Below are 21,657 nucleotides of genomic sequence, written 5' to 3'. Positions count from 1 at the left end.
ATCTGTTTACTATATTTATTCTCTGTTCAATATTAGTTCACTGTTAATGAATGCATGATTTTATTATCCAACTTGTTCCATTTTATTTGTTTCTGGTTCAGAGGTTACTGGCTTTTCCTGTACAGTACTTTAATTTTTATTGTAACTATTATTTTTTAATAATTGGCGTGGAATGAAAACACCAATTTCTGGAGGAAAAGAAAAGAATAGGTACTATATATAAAAATAAAGGTCATACACTATATCTTAATCAAGTTATATAAAATTAAGCTCATCCATACAATTTAATATTAACCTACTATGGAGAGAGACTTTTAATATTGTATATTTAATATTTCCCAAAATTAAGGGAGATGTGACAAGGAGATGAAGCTAAATCTCCAGGTGTATACAATGAAAAAGCTTCTATTGAAACTGGATCACTACTAGTGGCTGTCATGCCTTCATATAATGGGTAACTTAAAATCTAAACTATCTGGAAATGATACCTACAATTTCTAACATAAGCCAAAACCCCAGAGTATTTAAGTTTCAATAACCAAAGCTCTCATAATGTGATTTTGTCTCTTGTAACAGAATAATGGAAGAGCGAAATGTTCTTCTATACTGTGATCTTCACGGTCATAGCAGGAAAGAAAATGTCTTCATGTATGGCTGTGAAAAAAAAGAACAAGATGAAAGGGCATGCTTACTCCAGCGCATTTTTCCTTTCATTATGAGCAAAAATTGTCCAGATAAAGTAAGCCAACTTTTAATGTCAGATAATTAATCAAACCTGGAATCCCTTTACATGTTAGTTTAATATTGTACTGTAATAATCGTAAACTCAGAATCAGTCTGTCCCTCAAATCTAATAAATATTTTAAACATAGATTTCAGACATATCATGTTAACTATTAATTCTATTAAGATATAAATGTTTTTCAGGTTTGGGACAACACTTAGTCTTTGAGTGTACTGTACTGGGTGGTAGTAGGATAAGAAGAAAAAATGTATTTAAAATGTAATAAATTAAACACCATCATTGTATATTCCAATGTATACACTTTTCTTTATAGTACCATCTTTTGAACAAATATGTTTAACATGTCAGCAATGTGCCCAAATCTTTGAGCAGAACTTTAGGTTGTGCATCTCTATACTAACAACAGTTTCATAGATCTACCCTAGGAGTTTGATCAGATTTTTGCAGTTGCAGTGGGATTTTTAGTTCATATAAAACAGTAACTACTGCATCTGTACACCATTTTCTACCATATCTTTAAAACATTTTATTGTGGCTGTGCTGTGCTGTTCACATTTTTATGCATTACTCCAGTTTTTTCTACAGGAGCAGAAGGTCATATCATACATTTCCTTCTTTCAGAAATGATATGAATTATGCAAAGGAACCACATAAATTGAAAGCTTGATATTATAGCTTCCATATTGAAGGGAGAGCATTATCTGAGGAGGTTGTTTTAAATCATGTCTGCATATCTGCTCAATGAGTAATTTGTCTCTTTAGAAGGAATTGCTAACCTTTATTTTATTTCTTATTCTATTAAGTTCTCATTCCAAGATTGCAATTTTAAAATACAGAAAGGCAAAGAAGGAACAGGTCGAGTAGCTATGTGGAAAATGGGCGTCAACAACAGCTATACCTTGGAAGTGACCTTCTGTGGCTCTAAACTGGGTAAAACAAGTAATAATACTCCAGAACTAATAATTAATGCATTCAAAAACAGTTCTTGCATTATAGAGATAATTGCTAAATAATCAATTCCCAGTGACTAGACGGACATGTTCACTCTTGGCAAACCATGAAAGTGGTATTGCCTTATTTGAATATTTTTTTCTTAAATTGCCAACCTAGCCTGCCAAGTACTAAGCAGATGGAACTTTCCTCAAAACTGGCTAGGTTGAAATTAGCTGTTTACAAAGATGTTTTAGAATTTCATTTAACTTAAAGACAAAATTGTTATGAATATCAATTATCACAAATGAGGTTCAATTACTATATGTGCTACTTTTAGCCCTGTGAGTGAAGTTGGGAAGGGAGCAAAATTCCTAATTGCCAGAAGGTTTGGAGTAGAGCGTCATGAGATAATCGTCGTGCAAAACAAACAAAGTAAAGACATTTTAAAATGTAGCTAATTCTTCAGGGATAGTTTTAGCACCTCATACAGTTTGTACAAATTCAACCATTCTTCAATGATTTATAGAATACAGTATATAAGAATATTTTCATAACATTTTTATTTGATGATGATAACAATAGTAATAGTAATAATCACAGATAATAATCTGACAGTAGCCAGAATTCAGTTTTCTTATATTCTCCAGAGTACATAAAATTATTGCTGGACAATTCTTTTTTCCAATATGGTTTCCCTTTTGTATTATAGGAAATAGAAACGCTACCCATTTCAGTACTAATGATTTGGAGTCCATTGGATACAATTTCTGTGATTCATTATTGGCATTTTGTACTGAAAAGAAGAGCAAGGTAATACAAAGGAACTTTTTTTTTCATTTTCATTCAGAACTGAATAATAAGCACTGACTTTCACTGTTGACTCTGTGATCTCTCCTAGTACAATGAATGCCTGAAAGAATTGGAGGAACTGGTAAAACAGGATGATCCAGCTGCCTCTGTCAATGATATAGGAGACAGAGGAGATTCTAGGTAAATGGATTGTTTCTCCAAAAATATTTCTAGCCATATTAAAAAGTGAAATCATTAGCTCTGATGTGTTTCCCAGTTCTGTTATCTGATCAGGTAATTATGTAGTTGAGCATATTATTGTTCACAATCCTGTAAATCAAAACAACATATTTGTTTTCTTTTGCAGTTCAGACAGTTCAGACTCTAATGAGTTTACTGATAAAACAGAAACCCAGGTACAGTAAAAAAAATTACCATTCAACTATTTACATCACTTTTATACTTGAAATGTATTTTCTTGGCATTTAATATAGAGATAAGTAAGATGGTTGAGATATATCCAAACATTATAATCTTCCTTCATTTAATTACAATGTCAAAATAAAGTATATGAGACAAAATGTGTATTAAAAGTAATTTCAAACATTTATATACTTGCTTACATCTCTAGGGTTCAAGCTGAAGGGTATCAGTGATTTGATTTGCCTTGTTTGATTATTAGCTGCTGGCATAAGATTATGGATTCTACGCTATTATGCCTTTTTTGCAAAATAATGTAAGGGAAAGCAATACTTAAGATAAACTGTTGCATGATTAAACTATGATAAACTATTGCATTGACCTAATTGACAAAAAATATGTTCAACCATAATCTGACACTAAATTCCATAAAACAGAAGATGCAAATTGCCAAATCCATACTAAGAGAGAAGTCTTCTGATCTTATAAAAGCCACAGATGATAATTCCCATTTTTCTAAGATGGAAGTAGCCATGACTGAATAAATTACCTTTTAAAAAGATCTTTAAAATGAAGGGATCTTAAAGGCCTGAATTTGGAAAGCCATAAAGAACAATGAGGTCTGAAAGGATCCATCAGCTTCCATATTGTCTCTTTGGCCTGGTATAACAGAATAAAAGAGTTGGAAGGGATTCCACTGCTCAAGCAGGAACCCTATACCATTTCAGAGAAATGTTTATCCAATTGCTTCTTTAAAAGTATCACACAGGAAATTAGATAAATCAGTTATGGCAGGCAGACTCTCTGAGCAAGTTACAAGTATCTAATTCACTGTACATTAGACTTTACTCTCTATCCATCAACAACTTTGTTTTTTGAAGGACACTGCTATCATTGCAATTGAGAGACTGCAAAGAAGAAATATCTGCTGCAGGGCAATAACCATTGTTAATATCCTAGGGCTTCACCTACTTCATGTTAGCTGCAAAAAAGCCAAAATACAAATTTAGAAAGAAAAGTAGCCACAGAAGCCAAGAAAAAGAATTTCCCAAGTGACAGTGAAAATGATTTTATTGAAGCCAAATCCATATCAGAAATATAATCCTTTCTCAAGGATACTCTAAAAACATGAACATTGCCAGAAAGAATAGGCATTCTGTTAATTAGTGAGTAAATGAAACACAAAGTTCACATGTACTTTAAAGAGGGAAGATATATCAAGCTTGTGGTCTATGTACATAGTTACATATTGATAAACACTCTTGGGAAGGAACAGAAGAGAGCAATCAAAAGCAAGCCCTGTTCTAACAAGTGTAGCAAAGAAAAAACAGGTCTCACCAGAAGTGACTGGCAACACACAGAGGGAGCTGATGAAGTAGGTGAAATGGCATCTCTCCCAACTGTAGTAATAAAATCAGAAAAGTTGGGTGATCAACCTTGCTTGCAAAAACAATGGAAAACCTATAAAAGTAGTCATTGGTAACAGAAGCAGCAATAAAGAAGTTAGCACATCCTGGCTCCTTTTCCTGCCTTAAATCAACCTGTGCTAGTGTTCTTTTAAAAGTGCATTTGACTCATTAGAAAGCATAATGGCAATCATTTGCAAGGAGATGACACTGCAGTAATCAGATGTCCAATTTTTTTCTAGAAGCAAAACCAAAATACCCAATACCATGGAGGCAAGCGCTAAAAACCAAAGCAAGTCTAAACCTCAAGTCTAAAACAGTAATTAGAAACTGAGCAGATCCCAACTCTTGGTCATATCAGCCATCTCTGAAAAATGGGTTGGGAAAAGAGTGAAAACACTACACTGAGTTGCTTCAGCTATGGGTGAATATGAGACCATTAAAAAAAAAAACTTAGCTGGGCATATCAAAATGATTGCACTAATTTGGAAATTGTAGGAATTGACAGAAATATGTCATATTTCTTGTAACATTTGCATTTGCTTTTAAATATTTTGGAGATAGTGAGGGTTGGTTTAGTTTAATAATTAAAATAGACTTAAGTAAATATTCTACTATCTTTAACCTTGTTAAATATAACTAATTTAATTTTCTTTTTCTTGGCAGACAAAATCAAAGAAAAAATATTTGAAAGTAAAGAAGGAAAGAAGTTTTGTTTTGGAATCCTCAGGAAGAAGATACTCTAAACATTTACATGAACCAGTGGTAGATTATAATTATTGTATAGTAAAAGTGCAAAACATAATTTACTATAACTTTCTACATCTTCCACCAAAGCACTGTTGCTTCCACTATATCTGTTTTCTTTTTTATAAATGTATTCTTTAAATTTCTTGCCTCCCTCTTTTTTCAGATCTTCCCAATTCAACCATAGCTTTCTTAGTCATTTTTTAAATTATTTTTTATTTTTCTTCCCATTGTAGATATTTATATTTCTGTATTATATTTAAAATTCACTTAAAAATGGAAAGAAACTGGAAGAATGAACAATATGTGCTGTAGTTTAGAAAGATCTATAAGATTAGTTCAGACTATATATTAGCCCAGCAAAGGAACCATTTAATGAAGATATATTATTCATGTTATTGTTGTGACTGTGGTTTTGTTATTTCGCCTACAAAATTTTCTCACAGATCATAAGATCAGGAGAGATCTTAATCAGGGACAATTTACCTTACAGAACATTAAAAAAACAAACATACTTATAAATTTAAATACAATATTTTCCTATTATGGGATATACAGTAATTCGGAAAGATTGTATCCTGAATGTTTTGTTCTTCTGTAGAAATAGAAGTAGAAAAGAAACATAAGAGTCTTGAAAATCTGGAAACAGTTCTATATCTTGAGTGATTATTCGTTGTAGTGATTAGTTTTTTTTCTTATTTAGAATGAATCCAAAAAACCAGAAGCCCCTTCTCACAGAGTTTCCAAGACCCAAGAACAAATAATTAAAAATGTAAATATTTTATTGTATCATTAAATTCTAATATAAAGCTCAGTGATCTGGTACAATGGTTCTACAGAAAATAATGAATAATTGACTTATAGCAAACCTTATGTGTGCAATAAGTCATTCTAGCCAGTCACATTTGTTTATTTTATTTTGCTGTGCATATCTGTCCATGCATAACAAGATCAAATGAACACTTTTTTCATTGGTTTTTTTCCTGAAATGTTTTCAACTGTCCTTCTATAGTTAGACCAAAGAGAAATATAACTGGTAATTCATCCAACCATCATTGTAACAGCATGACCATAATGAGGTAACCTTGATATAATTTCAAAACTGCCTGAGTAATTCTATGAAGTTTCTACAAGTCACTAATGCAGACATGAACTATTTCTGAATAAGTTAATTACTGTTAGGGGAAACGCTATGTATAAATTTTGCTACAAGTAATATTTTTATAATTATAAAATACAAATTCTTCATTTCAGCTAAAGACATTACAGAAAGTTACCATTGAAAATGTAGATGTACATCTTTTTCCATATCAATATTACAGTGTTCCTATCTACTGAAATTGTTTGATGCCACTTCTGATGCACTGGAATGATATACTTATCAAGACACACAATTAGAACTGAATAAGAATTGCTTATCATAAACTAGCCTTCCCCAATGTTTGCTTTCCAGCTGTGTTTGATTGTAAGTTCATTGTTCCTAACAAACATGGCATGTTGATACAAATAATAGATGTGGTAGTCTAAATATCTGGAGACATTAGTTTTAAGCCTTGACAATCAATTACCCCCAAAGCAATATTCTCACAGAAGTCTCTTTAATCAGATTTATTGAAATGGAAAAGGGATTAAGTTACAGAAATCTCAACAACTGAGTTGTTTTCATTTTCAGAATTCATTTTATTTCCCAGCCTTCTAAGACAGGAATCTCAGTCTCTTAACTACAGCCTCTAAATGAACTTGGGAAAAGGCATTTTTAAAAAAAAAATTGTAAGAGAAGAATATCCAGGTGTCCAAAAGGGAATCTGTTTGAGGCACTGAATATAATATTACATCAGATTTTGTCTGTCATATGTGAAGAAATTTTTAATCTCAAGATTTCTTTCTGTTCTATTACGTATATTTGTTACCCATTTATCTTTCTCCAACAGGCCCAGGTTTTGCAGAAATTAAAACTGATGGAGTTACAAAACATGGAAAGAGAAAAGTATGAAATTACCAAGCAGAATGTAGAGACTTTTTCTAGAACAACAAATGCAAAAAAGGTTTGGCTGTCATCTTAGTAGAATAAATTTTGCAACATAAATAAGAGAATGCTGACTTCTTTTTTCTATATACTTTTAAATCTTATTGCTATACAGTTACCATTAACAAATATTATATTCATGCAGTGCATCATTTAAGTTATCGCGATGATTAAATATATATTTAAATTACTAAAATAGAATTATATTGTACAGCCAATTTGGCATTTCCCATTTCCTGCTTTTCCCATTCCTAAGATCATCATAATTGAAGTTGCTATAGGAATTGTTTAATATTTGTGTGTGTGAACATTACATTGTTTCTGTTAAATTAGAATAGTGCCATTATTGTTCCCCTCTACAAAGATAAAAATAGCAAGATTAAATGCAAAAACTAAAGGGGGTCACATTGGTAAGTTTGGGGATGCTGAAAGTTTGGGATAATCATATAAGGAATGGTTAAGGTGACTTAAATGGGATTGGTTTTGGATTTGAATGTATATGTATGTGGATGATAGCTAACAGTCTGAATGATTTGCAGTTAATATTGATTATATGGTTCTGAAAATTAATGTATCAAATTAGTGTATTTAACAGCAATTGCAAGTTATACATAGTGAAAAGCAAAGCAATCATATGAATATATATGACTTTATAGAATTTCACTCATATGTAAGCTTACAGAATGTTTACTAAAGTTGAGGACCTAAGTGGAGAAATGTAAAGATGTGCTAACACTGGAAGAAGACATCACTACAATAGCATATAGGCTATTACAAGGAAATATAGTATGTAACTAGCATATAGGCAGTTGTATATTTTATTGCAAGTAATGTTGTCCACAATATTGCAAAAGGAGGTGACATTTTTATGTTTAAGAATATGCTTCTGCCTGTTTTATTACACATGAAAGTTGGTTATGCCAGGAAGAAAAGTAAATTGAATGCATTGGAAATGGAATATTTAATATGTAGGTATGGTAAAACAAGAAGTGGATCTCATTCAAAAATGACCAGTGCGCAAAAAGTGTGTTCAGTGATTTGATCACATCGCAACCATATATGACAGTCAAATTGAAAAACAAATATATAAAGAAGAGTGATTTTATTGTGCAATTTACAAGAAAAGAGAGGTCTGATGGCATTTCTGTAAACTAGACTTAGTGTATAGGTACTAAACTATAGGTATAAAGTAGACTTTTGTCCCCTTTGCTCATGCCTTATGCCTTCTGTTCCTTTGCCTTAATATTTCCTACTCCTTTTCTATTCTTTGATTAATGTTCTTCATTCCAAAAGAGCATGGTATGTGGATGTTCATATACTAAGGTTACGTTTGACTGATTAAAAATAAAATAGATAGTGTTTAGGCTTTAAGTTATTGAGTTTATGTGCAGAAAGAATACTTCATCTGTAAGCATTCCATTCTTTAAACCACTCTTCCTCATCCTGGTACCCTTCAAATGTGTTAGTCTTCACTTTCTCTAATTCTCTCAATTTAGACTAAAGCATCTATAATTTGGAATTATGATCAAACATAATGAGGAAAGATGCAGCAGTATTTAGCATACCCAGACTACTTATAGTCTGTGCCATAAAACTATTCATCACATATTTTAATTAGTCTTTACATATGAAAAAAGAAATGAGGGAGTTCAGAAATGTTGAAGAATAGTAATCATGCATTTGTCTCTGTTTTCTCTAATAGTCAAAGGCTTTAGCAGGGGTTCATGAATTGTTTAAAGAAACTAGTTCCATTTTAAAAAGTAAACCAGATCAAATGGCTTTCCCCTCTAAAAAAGGTAAGAACATTTTTATCAGCTTGTACATTTTGTTATTTACATGGTGCACTATAAATAGGGTATGTTCTACATTTTATATAATCTTCCAACTCCTATATAATGTCCTTATAACTTTCCATGCTCTGTTTTAGCTATGAAGTAGCAAGTACATGCACTACTGACTAACATTGCCCGTAAAATGTATTAAAGACTTAGCTTAGATAGCTGGAGTAAAAGTGTGATGAATAAAATAAAATGCATACATAAAATAATTATGGTTGGAGGGAGGGAGTTCCACTGGTAGTTACCACTTAATTTGAATGAACGAGTGAGTCAAGCATATTAAAAATAACACCTACAATAAAGTAAACTGTTTACTCATTTTATGAAATTAAACATTACAACATTAAAATTTTAAAATACACAATCAGGAATTGTTAAATGCCGGTTTAAAAAGATGATTTTTAAAATCTTTATAGAGCCCTATCTTGTTTGCAGATATAATGCTACTATGAGAGGACAGAGGAAAATGTGTTTTGGTGATAAGATATCTGTAAACTGATCATGTGCTCTAACACTATACTTGCATTGGACAGTTTAAAAAATAATAATATGGAGGAAGCTAGTCTTTTATTCCCCTTAAACATTTGATTCTCACTTTAAATTCCCATCCAACATAATTGCACGTAAAGATTACAGAAGAACTAGAATTTATTCTCAGATTAAATCCTTTCTTCTAGAGTCTGAACAAAGGTTATACAATGTTTTTGTTTACACTTCTTATATTTTATATTGTTCACTTAGTACATCTACTGGACATTTTCTGTGTTCCCAATTTGTATTTTAATAGGTAATTAAGTGTGGAAACTTTATATGTAAAACCTTTATATAAAAAAATACATGATTCTTCCAACCTGCCATTTAATTTCCTGATAAACTCATGGTGCATATAGACATGCTTGACATTCTGGATACAAAATACTAGATGAGGATGTCTTGAGGTCTGTAATTTCATTTATTCTTTAGTGAGTGTGTGTATGTATGTGTCTACCACTTTTTTGAACTTTTTATACATTAGATAAAATAGACTCTTTTTCAGAAAAATGTACTACAAGAAAACATTTTAAAAATTCAGATTAGGGTTATTTCTAATCCCATAGATATTTCACAAAGGTGTATGCATTTTAGAGAGAGAGTTAGAATGTGAAACATTGAATCTAAAGTTCTGTTAAGTCACAAAATCTATCACATGTCTTAGGCTAATCAGTGACCCATCTTAGATGATTATACCTTAATTTAATAATTGTGAATATGAATACAAATTGAACTGCCACAGCAATCCTTACTTTTCCTCTTCTCACTATATCATGACTAACTCTCAGAATATTTTGTTAAATGTCGATTATCATAGCATTCCAATATGGAAATTATTATTACAAAATCTTTAAACTGTAATTTAACGTTCTGGATTATACCAGATCTGGTAAACATAGTTTACTAGTGTACACACAGTGGCATAAATGCAATATATTATATTATTATGTTATAGCCCAATACTGAATACGCATATACTTTGAGATGAAGAGAATGGGAAAGAGCAATGCAAGGACAGAAAGCAAACACATAAGCCTATTGCTTGTGTTAATTTATTTATTGAAATAAGCCCTTTTTTCTTATGGTATACTAATTAATATTAATTATGTGAAGTTATATCAGAACTATCCCAGATATCTCTATTTACCTCTTGGAAAGCAAATCAAAATACACATACTTTTAAACAAACTTATCTGGAGGATTTATATTTTATCTGCATCATCATCATTATCTATTAAATTTATATGCAGCCCAACTCTGGGCTGTTACCAAATTTTGTGGTACCTTAAAAGCTAACAGGTAACAAATGTCTTATTATATACAGTAAACCTTAATAACTGTTGGTATAATTCACACACATGAAGTTATGTTTGAGGAAGTGTAAGCTGGGAGATGTTGAGGATACTGATTGCTGCACATAAACAACATAGCAACATAAACATTATCATACAGTAAAGGATACATCCACTGGTCTCTGTCATATATCCTACTCTATAAGCATTAGTCATCTTTGCCAGTGAAGAAGGTGGCTCATTTTGTTCATTTATCTATATTTTATCAATACAAATAAAAGCAACAGCCAAAAGCTTCTAGGATGATGAGGAAAGGAATGAAATGTGTGTAATGACATCTCAACACAAACTTTGTGAATCATATTTTTCCTCCAATATTGGAATACACGTACAAGAGATAGGATGGCATTTTTTATCATCATGAATGTCTATGGCCACAATAAATCCATTACTGTATCGCTTTCATATCTTTAATTTCTTTTTCTCAGATGCTATACCGAATGTGCCAAGTAAATATACTCTTCAGTATCTGAGTCATTATTTCCCTGAGCAAGGATTAAGTGAGTGATTCATTTATAAGTACGATTAAGATAGAAATGCATGTATAAACATTATATTTACAGGCAGCACAATATAATGAAATTATGACTATGAAATACATATTTGTAGCCAAGCTGTTTCCACAGTGCTTGTTCCCAGGTCTAGTCACAGTTTACAAGAATAAATTATTTAATTCTGCATTTTATTACAGTGGAAGTGAACTATGCTTCTTGATTTTCCTAGGCATATTAAGAATTAGATTCCAATTTAACAAATTAATACTATAGAAAAACTACCGAAGAGTAAATACTGTTACGGAATGTAAACATATATAAAATGTCTAAATGAAATCTAATCCCTAAAATGCTGACAGCTAAAATGTCCCTTTTGGGTAAAATTTATCTTGTCTGAGGGTGGAAATGGAATGCTGTTTGAAAGCAGTGAAAAGTGTTAAGTGTTTGATATCATTTCTGTTGGCCAGACTTACCAAATCAAGTTGACATTTGCCATAATTCTTTTTTCAATTTTGTGATTCTTGATAAAATAATTACACCTCCAGCTTTTAGGATTGTGAAGAAAAACTAAAAACAAAATATGATTATAATAGTAGTGTTTTACAAAATAAATTCAGTGACGTAATTTTGCATTTTTCTTAATTTTCAAACTTAGTTACATGTCAGTTGACTTAATTGCAAATAAATGTACACACATTCAGCATTTTCTAGTTAATAAGATTGTATGTACAGTATGAGAGAGCAAATCTAGGCACTTAAGAGCTAGATAGGTTCCTTAACTATATTTAATACAGTCAACTTTTATCACTCAAGATTGTATTACAGTACTGTGTCTGGGTTTGGTCTTTTATATAAACAGATTTTGGATGGGACCTAACTCACCCTTTTAAGCACGTTGTTTCCCAGAGACTTTTCCTACCTCCCACTGCTAATAACCAAATGTGCAATACACCAAGGAAAAATAGTGCACTTCTGGGTTGCCGACTTCCTAAAGTGGAAAATATGAAGAGGGAAGTAAGCATCCATCAGAAAAGTTAAGTATTATAGCACAATATTATGAGATTGGGGAGGGGGAGGCAATACATAATAAGAAGTGATCAACCATGCAGGTATAGTAAATATTATATGGTTATTTCCTTTCATAGACAAATCTGATGGTAATTACAGCCAGTTTTAGAAGGCTTCTGTAACCTGACACCCTTCAGTTGTGTTAGGGCGGGGGTGTCAAACTGGCAGCCAGTGGGCAGGATGTGTCACATGTAGGCCATGCCCACCCCAGCTCCGCAAAGGGAATAACGTTGCAATACATAACGTGACGGCAATGTGATGCCGTGAGTTTAACACCCATGTGTTAGGGCTATGACTCTATTTACTAGTTCTCAGGACACCCCAAAAGTGACAGATTGGGAAGACAAAGTCATTTTAATCAATGTATGAGTGATATACAGATTAAGATAATGTAACATTTTTATAGATTTTAGAAACCATCAAACATCATAGAGGTACTTAGGAATTTTCTCATTTTTATCCAGATAACTATCTAATAAAGTGTGCTGTTACAACTTGCCCAAGCCCCAGTGTAGAGCTTAACAGCTAAATAGGGTTTTGAATTTCCATCTTATTTCCTCAAATATAAGAGGCTTAACAGCTAAACCATTGCCAGTTGTTAATATCTGGCAATGGTTAGGGTTTGGAGTTACACCATACAAAAAAAAGGTTATTATTTCGTGAATATTACATACTATGTCATTCTAGAATATTTAAATATACATGACCTCAAATATAAAAAAATGTGCTTAATTGCTTGAGTTCTTCAACAATAATCCAAAATATCACAACAATAATTTTGATGTTCACAATTTCCATGAGCCATTTTTTCATAAATTCTGTATTTTTATATAATCATAGAGTTGGAAGGAACTATTTAGGCCAAGGCCAATTTTGTTTTGTTGTAAATCATTAATAAATAAATAGAAGCTAATTTTTTTTAGATTAACAATATCTTTAAAATATTTAAAACAAGGATTTATACCATCTGGTTAATTTTAAGCGTCCAAATGAATGAACATAAGCAGAATTATTTTCTTGTATAAAAACTACAATAGTAATCAAAAATATTAATGTGGCTCTCTAACAGGGAAGAGAATAATGATTTTCATTCTTAACATAAAAAAGGATTGAAATCCATGTAATAAATAAGGACCTTTATTTTTAATTATACCATTCGTTGTCTTTTTCTCTTATTTATAGCATCATTTATACAACTGGAGAGTCACCCAAGGTAGGAAAACTGTGTATTTGTTATTAGCAATTTCTGAAACCCTCATATTAAACCTTTGGAAAAATCTCATAGAATCTAATTTAATATGGATCAGTCAGGTAAGATTGCACATGTGCTTTATAAAATGATTTTCTCTAGTCTTTATTTTAATTATCTTTCTATCATTCTGTCTTACAATAAATTTTACATTGCAAGCTTGGGTGCAAGTACTATTTAGTAGATTTATTTTAATCAAAAAGTTCACTCTAATTAACTGAGCAATAAATTTCATATAATTTATATTAGAAGTAATTTAAAAAAATCTGCAAAGGGTAAAACATCATTCTAAGAGAATTTCTTCTCTTTCATATTGACAGTTGGAGTGTTCTCTTATGGGATAAAGCTTGCCATGACACTTAGTTATAATCTACAGAGAGAGAAGAACACTTATTTTAGAAATGATATTTTATTAGTGCAGATACAACCAGTAGGTTATTCAGAAGTCATAATTTCACATTTTAAATGGATTGTAGTCCAAGTGATTATATCTAGGTCTTAATTTATTCAGCTTTTTAATAAGCTTTATGATTGTGCCACGATATGTTTTCTGAAAAATACTGAATGCTATAAAGTCATTTTAGTATTTATCAATACTTTAAGAATCCACTTATTTAAAATGAGTTATGCAAAATTTGCTTATAAATATTAGAAAAGAAACATTTGCCAGTTCCTAGAAGCTCAGAAACAAGTCAAATTTTTCATATCCAAATATTGCATAAATGTAAGCATAAGTACTATTTCACAAAATGATTGATTTGACTGTACTGTATATTTCAGAAGTCACAACATTTTTGAAATGTATCCTTTTTGTATCACTAAGAATTCATTCATTTTGCATGTTATTTTCTTCTGAGTTTTGAGATGCTTAATCTTAATCTGTTTCAGCTCTTTATATCTGCCTCAGCCAGAAGCAGAAAATCAGCCTGAAAGGAGCTGTGTTACACTGCAGTTAGAAGAAAAAGAACTACAAAATATTGCTCTAGCTCAAGAAATCCATTTAAATGCTCCATATAAAAAAGCTGCGACCTGGCGATTAGAAAAGTATCAATCTGGAAAAACCAATAGTTGTAAAGAGAAGGCATCTCCCGAAATCAAAGGTTTTTCTCATATTGGAAATTAAATCTTTATCATTTACAATGGGTTTTATATTCTCATCAAAATTTCGAAAATACATTGGCTAGTTTACTTGTATATTATAAAGGGCGGGACCTTAAAGTTTTCCAAGTCTTGATGAGCAACTTGTTAAAATATTTTAGTGGATACATTATCTTTCTTAGGAAAAGGAATACTAATTTTAGCTTGAGGATTTCTTCTTACTTACTGAAGAATATTCTGATAAATTAATCAACTACAGAGTCAATAATAGCAAAAAGTAGTAAAACATATTTCAATCACGTATGCTCATGATTAGCCATTTTAACCTGCCTGTCAAGCTGGCAAAATGAGGGTTGGGTTGGTTACCATCTGATACAAACATAAAATGTTTATTCACATTGTATTTTTTCGTTCTCATTTATTCCTTCTCAGAGGAGAGGAATAACTGGAAATAATGTTTGAACTACAAATTTGTATTCTGGGTGAGAAAAGCCAGTGTTTAGAAGTCGAAGAACATTTAATAAAATATAATTTTCATGCTACTTTATGAAATGTATATCCAGTACCGCTCAAAAGAGGATATGGAGAATGAATTAGCCTCACATCATACAAAAACACAAATGTATATACATAATGCCTTCTGTGAAAAGACTGATACAGAGTACCAATTAAATTTAACAATGATTTAAATTTATTTTTAATCATTCACATCATTATATCATTACTTATTTTAAAGTAAGACTTGAAATACACTTTTGATATTGAGTGAACAGCTTCTGGGGTAGTGGGCTGTTTCTAAGATTTAAATATATAGATGAGTTGAGATTTTAGAATCCCATTTTTAGTTATTAATTTATTATACTTTTATATCACCTTTTATTTGGGTTGTGCATGAAATAATTTGGGGGAAAACTCATTGGGGAACTTTATGTGGTTCATTAAATTATGAAACCAAGCAAGTTGAACTTGAGGGCCTTCCTTCCTTCTTCTCTTCCTCCCTCCCTCCTTCCTTCCCATCCAACTTAAAACAACTGGGTTGGTAGCAAGAGTAGAAAAATGACAGAACAAAAAATACAATTAAAAACAATCATAATAGATTACAAGAGTTGGGGGCATCATACTTAGTCCCCAAAATGTGTGTATTAGGATCCACTAACAACCTGGCCCTAATGCCTGAAGGAAAAGCCAGGTTTTCACAACCTTCTGGAAGGCTGGGACCATGTAGATCTCGAGGAGGATGTTCCATAGAACAGGTATCAATCACTACACAGAAGGCATGTCTCCTGTCTTGGGTTCCAGAATATAATTTCAAATAAGGAGCCTGAAGCACACAGCACTATTGGATGTGGCAGGGTGGACAAAAACTACTGGAGACACGTGAACGTCAATTAAGATGGCCCTATAGGGCTTTAAAGGTATAACCAGCACTTTGAATTGCACTTGGAAGTCTACTGGAAACCAGTGTGGGTCATGCAACAGTTGTGTCACAGTGTTGAACCTAATGCATCAAGTACTGGCCACTGCTACATTCCGGACCATTTGAAACTTCCAAATGCTTTTCAAGGGCTACCCCTTGCAGAACATGTTGAAATCCAAATGGGAAGTGACTAAGGCATGAATGACTTACATGCAGAGCTTTCTAATCTAGGAACAGATGAAACTTACATATATGATGGATTTGTTGAAAGAACAAGGTCACATATTGCCCATCAATTCTCTCTGGGGGAGTGATATCCCAGCCAGAGTTATGAATTGAAAAGCTCTGTGAGAGCTAATATTCTAAAACTTCGAAAGAATTAAAAATTAAGCTGGGACAGAATTATAGTTGGCTGAAATCCTTGTGCTGAAGACTAAACATGGAAGAAGAAGAAATCCCTCACAATGACATGTCACTTCCATATTACTGTCAGATAAACTTCCTTCCTTCCTTTCTGTCCCTCTCTCTCAAACATGCACATATTCTCTGCAGAGCTCAGAATCCTTTTCATAAGAGAAGATGATCTGGGGGAAAATTTAAGATATCAGGGAAATTTTTAAAATATCAGATCATAAATGAACATAATGATTTATGACACAAAGGCCAACTTGAAATACATTTTTCCTAATTGAATATAATATGATATACGCTCACATGACTCCAAGATCTGAAAGAAGGATACTGCAGGATGGGAGGATTATTTTTCTTCTGTAGAATAGGCTAATGTAAATTTATTAATACATTACAGGAAAAAAAATCATGTAAAAGGGGCTAGGACTAAATTGTTGAATTGTATATTCAATTGATCTTTGGAAACATTGTCTCAAATTTACTTGTTTTTGATCACAGGTTTCCCCGAGACACAAAAAAGTAATGTACCTGGAAGCAAAGATAAAGTAAAGGAATTGTCACCAGCAAGGAATGCTAAAACTAACAGAATTGCTAGAGGGAACTGTGAAGAAGGTCTTAAACTGAACAGGTCTTCTATTAATCAAGATTTACTACTCTCCCTTCCTTTGATGTCTGAGGGAAAATACAGTCAACCCACCGAAAAATATTTGAGGAGTGAACGACATCTAAAATCCTTGGGCCGACACCGGTAAGTAAAATGTAGTATCTATTCTATTCAGACTGACGTTTAATGCTTCCATCCAAAGTTGTTTTGTGATTCCTGTTTTTAGTGAGAAAATCAAGTTTCTGTAACAATGAACAGAAGATTCAGCAAAACAGTACAATTCCAGATCAAGAAATACTTCACTGAAGTAAATTTCAATTAAATTATATTACAAATAATATAAAGAAGCATTCTGAACTCACTGAATAAAGAATGTGGCCACAGCAAGTCAGGAAGAAAAAATATACGTATATACTTATATGTAATATACGTATATATAAAATTTTGTACTTTTTCAAAATAAGTAGCTTCCAGTCATCTATGTTTTACATCCGGATTCACTGATTCTAAAAACAAACATGGTCTCTGTTGTGGTGGACAGCCTGGATTATCAACAAGTATGTTATGAATCATATATACAACTTGCAAAATAATTTTAAGGTATTGCTCTTTAAAATTACTTTGTTTTCCTTATTTGTGCAGACCACGCCTGGCTACTTTACTGACTACAAAAGGGCCCAACAAGACAATTTTAGTGAAACATTCTGAAGACAATGAACCGTCCAGGTCTCTACTACAAAGCAGGCCAAAAATGCTATCAAGAAACCTGCTTTGCCAGAGTGCAAGTAAATTTTTTCCTAAGAGATGTAAAAGTGACAGACCTTCAGTGCAAGATCTTCCAAATACAACTGAGAGGATTTCTTTTCATGCGTAACACGAGGTGCAGTTTCTTTTGTACTGTTTCGGACTACGCAGAAGTGATATCATCTGAGCAGACTGTTTTACCTCTTTAAACACCATACTGGGAAGATGTTGCATGCACAAGATTGGAATATTGGATACAAACTAGAACATCTGGGAGAGAGGTGGCTGTGAATAATATAAAGAAAACTAAAATATGATCTGATTTATTTATTTTTATTGTTAGCCAATTGCACATGGAAGCAAGTTGAATCATTTCATTTCTAAATATAATATTTCAACAAAATGATCTGGAAAAAATGAGATGGGAATTGGGTTTCTCAATGCCAAATCATATTAAACGGGTAGGATTTTCATTCCATAATAAAGTGTTGAATCTAAAAGAGAAAAAAAAAACTATAAACTTAAATGGTTTCTCTTTGGGTTTGTCTTAAGCATGCAATAGAGGAAATAAGGTTACTTTTCCAATTTGGGACTGCAATAATTAACTCCATGTTTCTTATGAAGAGGTAAAATATACATCGCTGTATATAAATGTCTTGGAAATCCTTATAATTAATTATTCCTAGTTTCCAATGAACTTCATCTTAATTATACTTAAAAATAATTATAATTACAAATAACTACCATGTGACCAATTTTATATTGAAAGACACCAGTTTTTGCTGATCCCTGGTAAATTCCAAGTATCAATAATTATATATATCTGCCAGCTGATCGATCCAGTGAACTGAAATCCCATCCATGAAAACTTACGTTCTAATACGTATAGTATTATACATTTTTAATTTTTGTCACTTAGTAAGGCAATGATGATGATAATGCTATCCATTCAGTCCAGTCAGACTCTTGATGATTCTATGGGCCATTTTCCAATCATGCACTATTTTCTTGAGTTGTTCTGTTTGGCCTGTGTCATGTTTGATGGTATCCAACCACTGTGTTATTTGGCAACTTCAGAGATGGTATTCAGCTGGTTTGGACTGATTCGGGTGAACCAGTATCAGAAATTTTGAGTAGTTTGGAGAATCAGCAAATACCACCTCTGGCTGGCCTCTCCCAACTGCCCCACCTTTACCTTTTCCAGTTCTAAATTCCCTTGTTTTTTAGCTTAGCCGATTTGCATGGCAGAGCGGATTACCATGCCTTAGCTCACCTCACCAGCACTGACACCGAGGAAGGTCTTTGTTGCACTGCATGAAGCACTCTCTCATAGATGTAATCACACTACTGGCTGGCCCTGCCCACTCCACCCTGCCTCACCTGGGTCGGGGAAACACGCCATTCTCCTGCTCTGGCCTTGCCCCAGGCCTCCACCCGTATGCCACCACCTTCTTTTAGCTTCAAATCATGGGCCATAAAAATTTATTCGGCCTGCTGCCTGCCACAATAGGCTGACGGGCTGTGGGGGGAGGGGGGGCACAGGAGGACCAAAGTGGTTTGGAAATGGACTGGATGGTTCTTCTTACCTGTAACAAGTCCTATCCAGAAAGCACTGCAATGGAGTCCTTGCAGCCATTTCTTCCGTCCCCTCGCCTCGATTACTCGCAGAAATGCTCCATGTGCTCTCCGGGTCGGCAGCTGCTTCTCTCCGCTGCTGCTGTTGCTGGGAGAGCATCTTGTGCAATTTAGCAGCTGTGAGCTGCTATCCATCCGGAAAGCGCCGTGGCTGAAACAGCATTCAACATGGCTGCTGCTTCTCTGTGCCGTAGTGTTTTCCCGATGGGACTTAGAGGAAAGCAGCGGCTCACAGCTGCTAAATTGTACAAAAAGCTCTCCCAGCAGTGTGGAGAGAAGCAGCCACTGTCCTGGAGAGCAGAGATGGAGGGGAGCAGGCCCCAAAAGGTGGCTCGGTCGAGTCTCGCTGTATGGTGGAAGCTGCACATGTGCACGGAAGCTTCCTGTGCATGCATGTGCATGCGCTCATATTTTTGAAGAAACGGTAGTGGGATTATTTGAAACCCACCACTGGGCGACTTGGTTTTCTTTTACTGCTAAATCTTCCAAACATAATTGCTATCATCAACGAATAGTATACATGTTAAAGCATTATTTTTGCAGAATTACCTGGAATTAGAAATAAATGGAAATTCCAGTCAGCATTTGAGTACACTTCTGTTATCCAACCAAGAGCTTTTGAATAGCCAAGATCCTCCTAAAATAGGGGCAGGTGATTAATTTCTCTAAGGGGCTACATGGAAAAATGGAACTGCGGTGAATTGCCACCCGTCCCCTGGCACCGCTCCCCCAATGGTGCAGGTCAGACAAGAACAGCCAAAGGGCCAAATATGGCCTGCAGCCAAAAAATGCCCGGATCTGTTCCAGACTGTTCATGCACTACTAACTTTAGTTCAACTATGGATTTTGGAATTTTTAATGAAAACGATATGACTATTACTGCAGTTAGCCCATTTTATTCTTTCCTATTGATCCTCACTAGGATCCCTAACTATTGTTAATTTTCACTTGAATTCCTCCTCTGTTCCCATTGGAGTATTAGTGATTTTTTTTCTTTTTTTAAATATACCTCTACATTACTATAAAAAGAGAGAGAAGAAAAAAATAACCAATAGAAGATACTTGAATGAGGAGGAGCAGTTAAGATAGTCAATATTTGAAACAATTAATCACTTATGTGCTGCTGGAGTGGCTCAGCCGATTAGGCCTATAGACTAAAAGAGATGAATTAAAAATGCAAAAATTTGAAAAATCAGTAAAAAGTTGAAGTATTTTTGTCTGAACAGGATGCTGTTTCAGATTTTTTAGATAGATAGGAGGGAAAATCAAAATGAAATGTGTCCCATTTCCATTTCTGTACCACACAAAACAACAAAATGAACTTGCTCATATTCAGATATAAGAGTATAAAGAACACCAAGATTTCATCTTAGCAGGTGCTTCTATGCTGGGTAAACATACCTGTAACAAGAAAGGAGTCCTTGCTTACTGGCCACTTATTCAGAGACTGTTCATAGTTACCCACAGTGCTGAAAAAGATTTATGACCAGTTGTCAAAGTTGTCTCCCTCACGACATGATCACCATTTGCAATCTTCACAGCAGACTTTGGAAAAACAAAATCTGGAGAAGCCAGCAAGAAAATACAAGCTGCAGTCCAGTGACCTGCTTAACAACTGCAACTGGAACTGATATCCTATGTTGGCATAATCGCATGATGTTTCACTCTATGCTTGTGTCTCTTAGCCAAGCAGTTGCCAGATCCAGTTGTAAATGAGGACTAGCTGTACACATAAATTAAGTCTGTGTGAATAGATCACTTTTAGATTTTAGTAAGCTTTTTCAGATCTTATGTGAAAGAATCCTAACAATAAGACAGCAATGAAATTATATATGGCTATTCCTGATAAAAGCATTAAAAAAATCTGTTTGTTCTAATTGGGCTACTTAGAAGAAAAATCAAGCAACAAAATCCCAACCCTACAGAACCAAAAAAATAGGAAGGAAGCCTACAATTGGCAGTTATAATAACTGCCTAGAAACTATGTACCTTATGCATTTTGTGCCTTGCATCACGTTTCTGTGTATGTGCACAAGGGCACAACACTATTTGTCAAGTGTTTCTGTTCTCTTGCTATTGGTGTGTGCAGGTGTTTCTTCTGCTTCTAAGAGGAAATATTTTAAGAACCTAAATTCTAGACCTAGAAAATC

General features: G+C 33.4%; 1 protein-coding gene and 1 long non-coding RNA gene across 3 annotated transcripts in view; one reads left to right on the top strand and one right to left on the bottom strand.

The window, feature by feature from the left end:
• Positions 1-18,519, top strand: part of AGBL3 (AGBL carboxypeptidase 3) — a 42,334-nt gene extending 23,815 nt beyond the window's left edge. The window contains exons 8-22 of the mRNA XM_087934679.1: positions 577-739; positions 1,549-1,675; positions 2,388-2,488; positions 2,577-2,668; positions 2,835-2,883; positions 4,960-5,058; positions 5,744-5,812; positions 6,972-7,085; positions 8,769-8,862; positions 11,216-11,287; positions 12,141-12,314; positions 13,532-13,562; positions 14,487-14,698; positions 17,023-17,272; positions 17,771-18,519. Of these exons, the coding sequence (XP_087790805.1) occupies positions 577-739; positions 1,549-1,675; positions 2,388-2,488; positions 2,577-2,668; positions 2,835-2,883; positions 4,960-5,058; positions 5,744-5,812; positions 6,972-7,085; positions 8,769-8,862; positions 11,216-11,287; positions 12,141-12,314; positions 13,532-13,562; positions 14,487-14,698; positions 17,023-17,272; positions 17,771-18,002 (1,879 nt within the window). The 3' untranslated portion in view covers positions 18,003-18,519. The remainder of the gene's footprint in view (positions 1-576; positions 740-1,548; positions 1,676-2,387; positions 2,489-2,576; positions 2,669-2,834; positions 2,884-4,959; positions 5,059-5,743; positions 5,813-6,971; positions 7,086-8,768; positions 8,863-11,215; positions 11,288-12,140; positions 12,315-13,531; positions 13,563-14,486; positions 14,699-17,022; positions 17,273-17,770) is intronic.
• LOC148125619 (uncharacterized) lies at positions 4-21,651 on the bottom strand. Of its 2 annotated transcripts, XR_015743862.1 has the most exons (5): positions 20,909-21,651; positions 17,222-17,344; positions 12,164-12,269; positions 11,755-11,848; positions 8,856-10,982 (listed from the first exon to the last, which is right to left on the bottom strand). It is a non-coding gene; the product is annotated as an uncharacterized LOC148125619 (long non-coding RNA). The 2 variants fall into 2 exon arrangements; XR_015743863.1 differs by lacking the exons at positions 8,856-10,982; positions 20,909-21,651 and adding an exon at positions 4-654 and having other exon boundaries at positions 17,222-17,331.
• Between the last annotated feature and the right edge of the window lie 6 nt (positions 21,652-21,657).

This window comes from Pseudonaja textilis, chromosome 5 (genome assembly GCF_049901715.1).
Source record: "Pseudonaja textilis isolate UNSWEBS1 chromosome 5, rPseTex1.2, whole genome shotgun sequence".
Lineage (NCBI taxonomy): Eukaryota > Metazoa > Chordata > Lepidosauria > Squamata > Elapidae > Pseudonaja > Pseudonaja textilis.
Note: the sequence above shows the minus strand (reverse complement) of the source record. Positions and strands in the feature narration are given on the sequence as shown.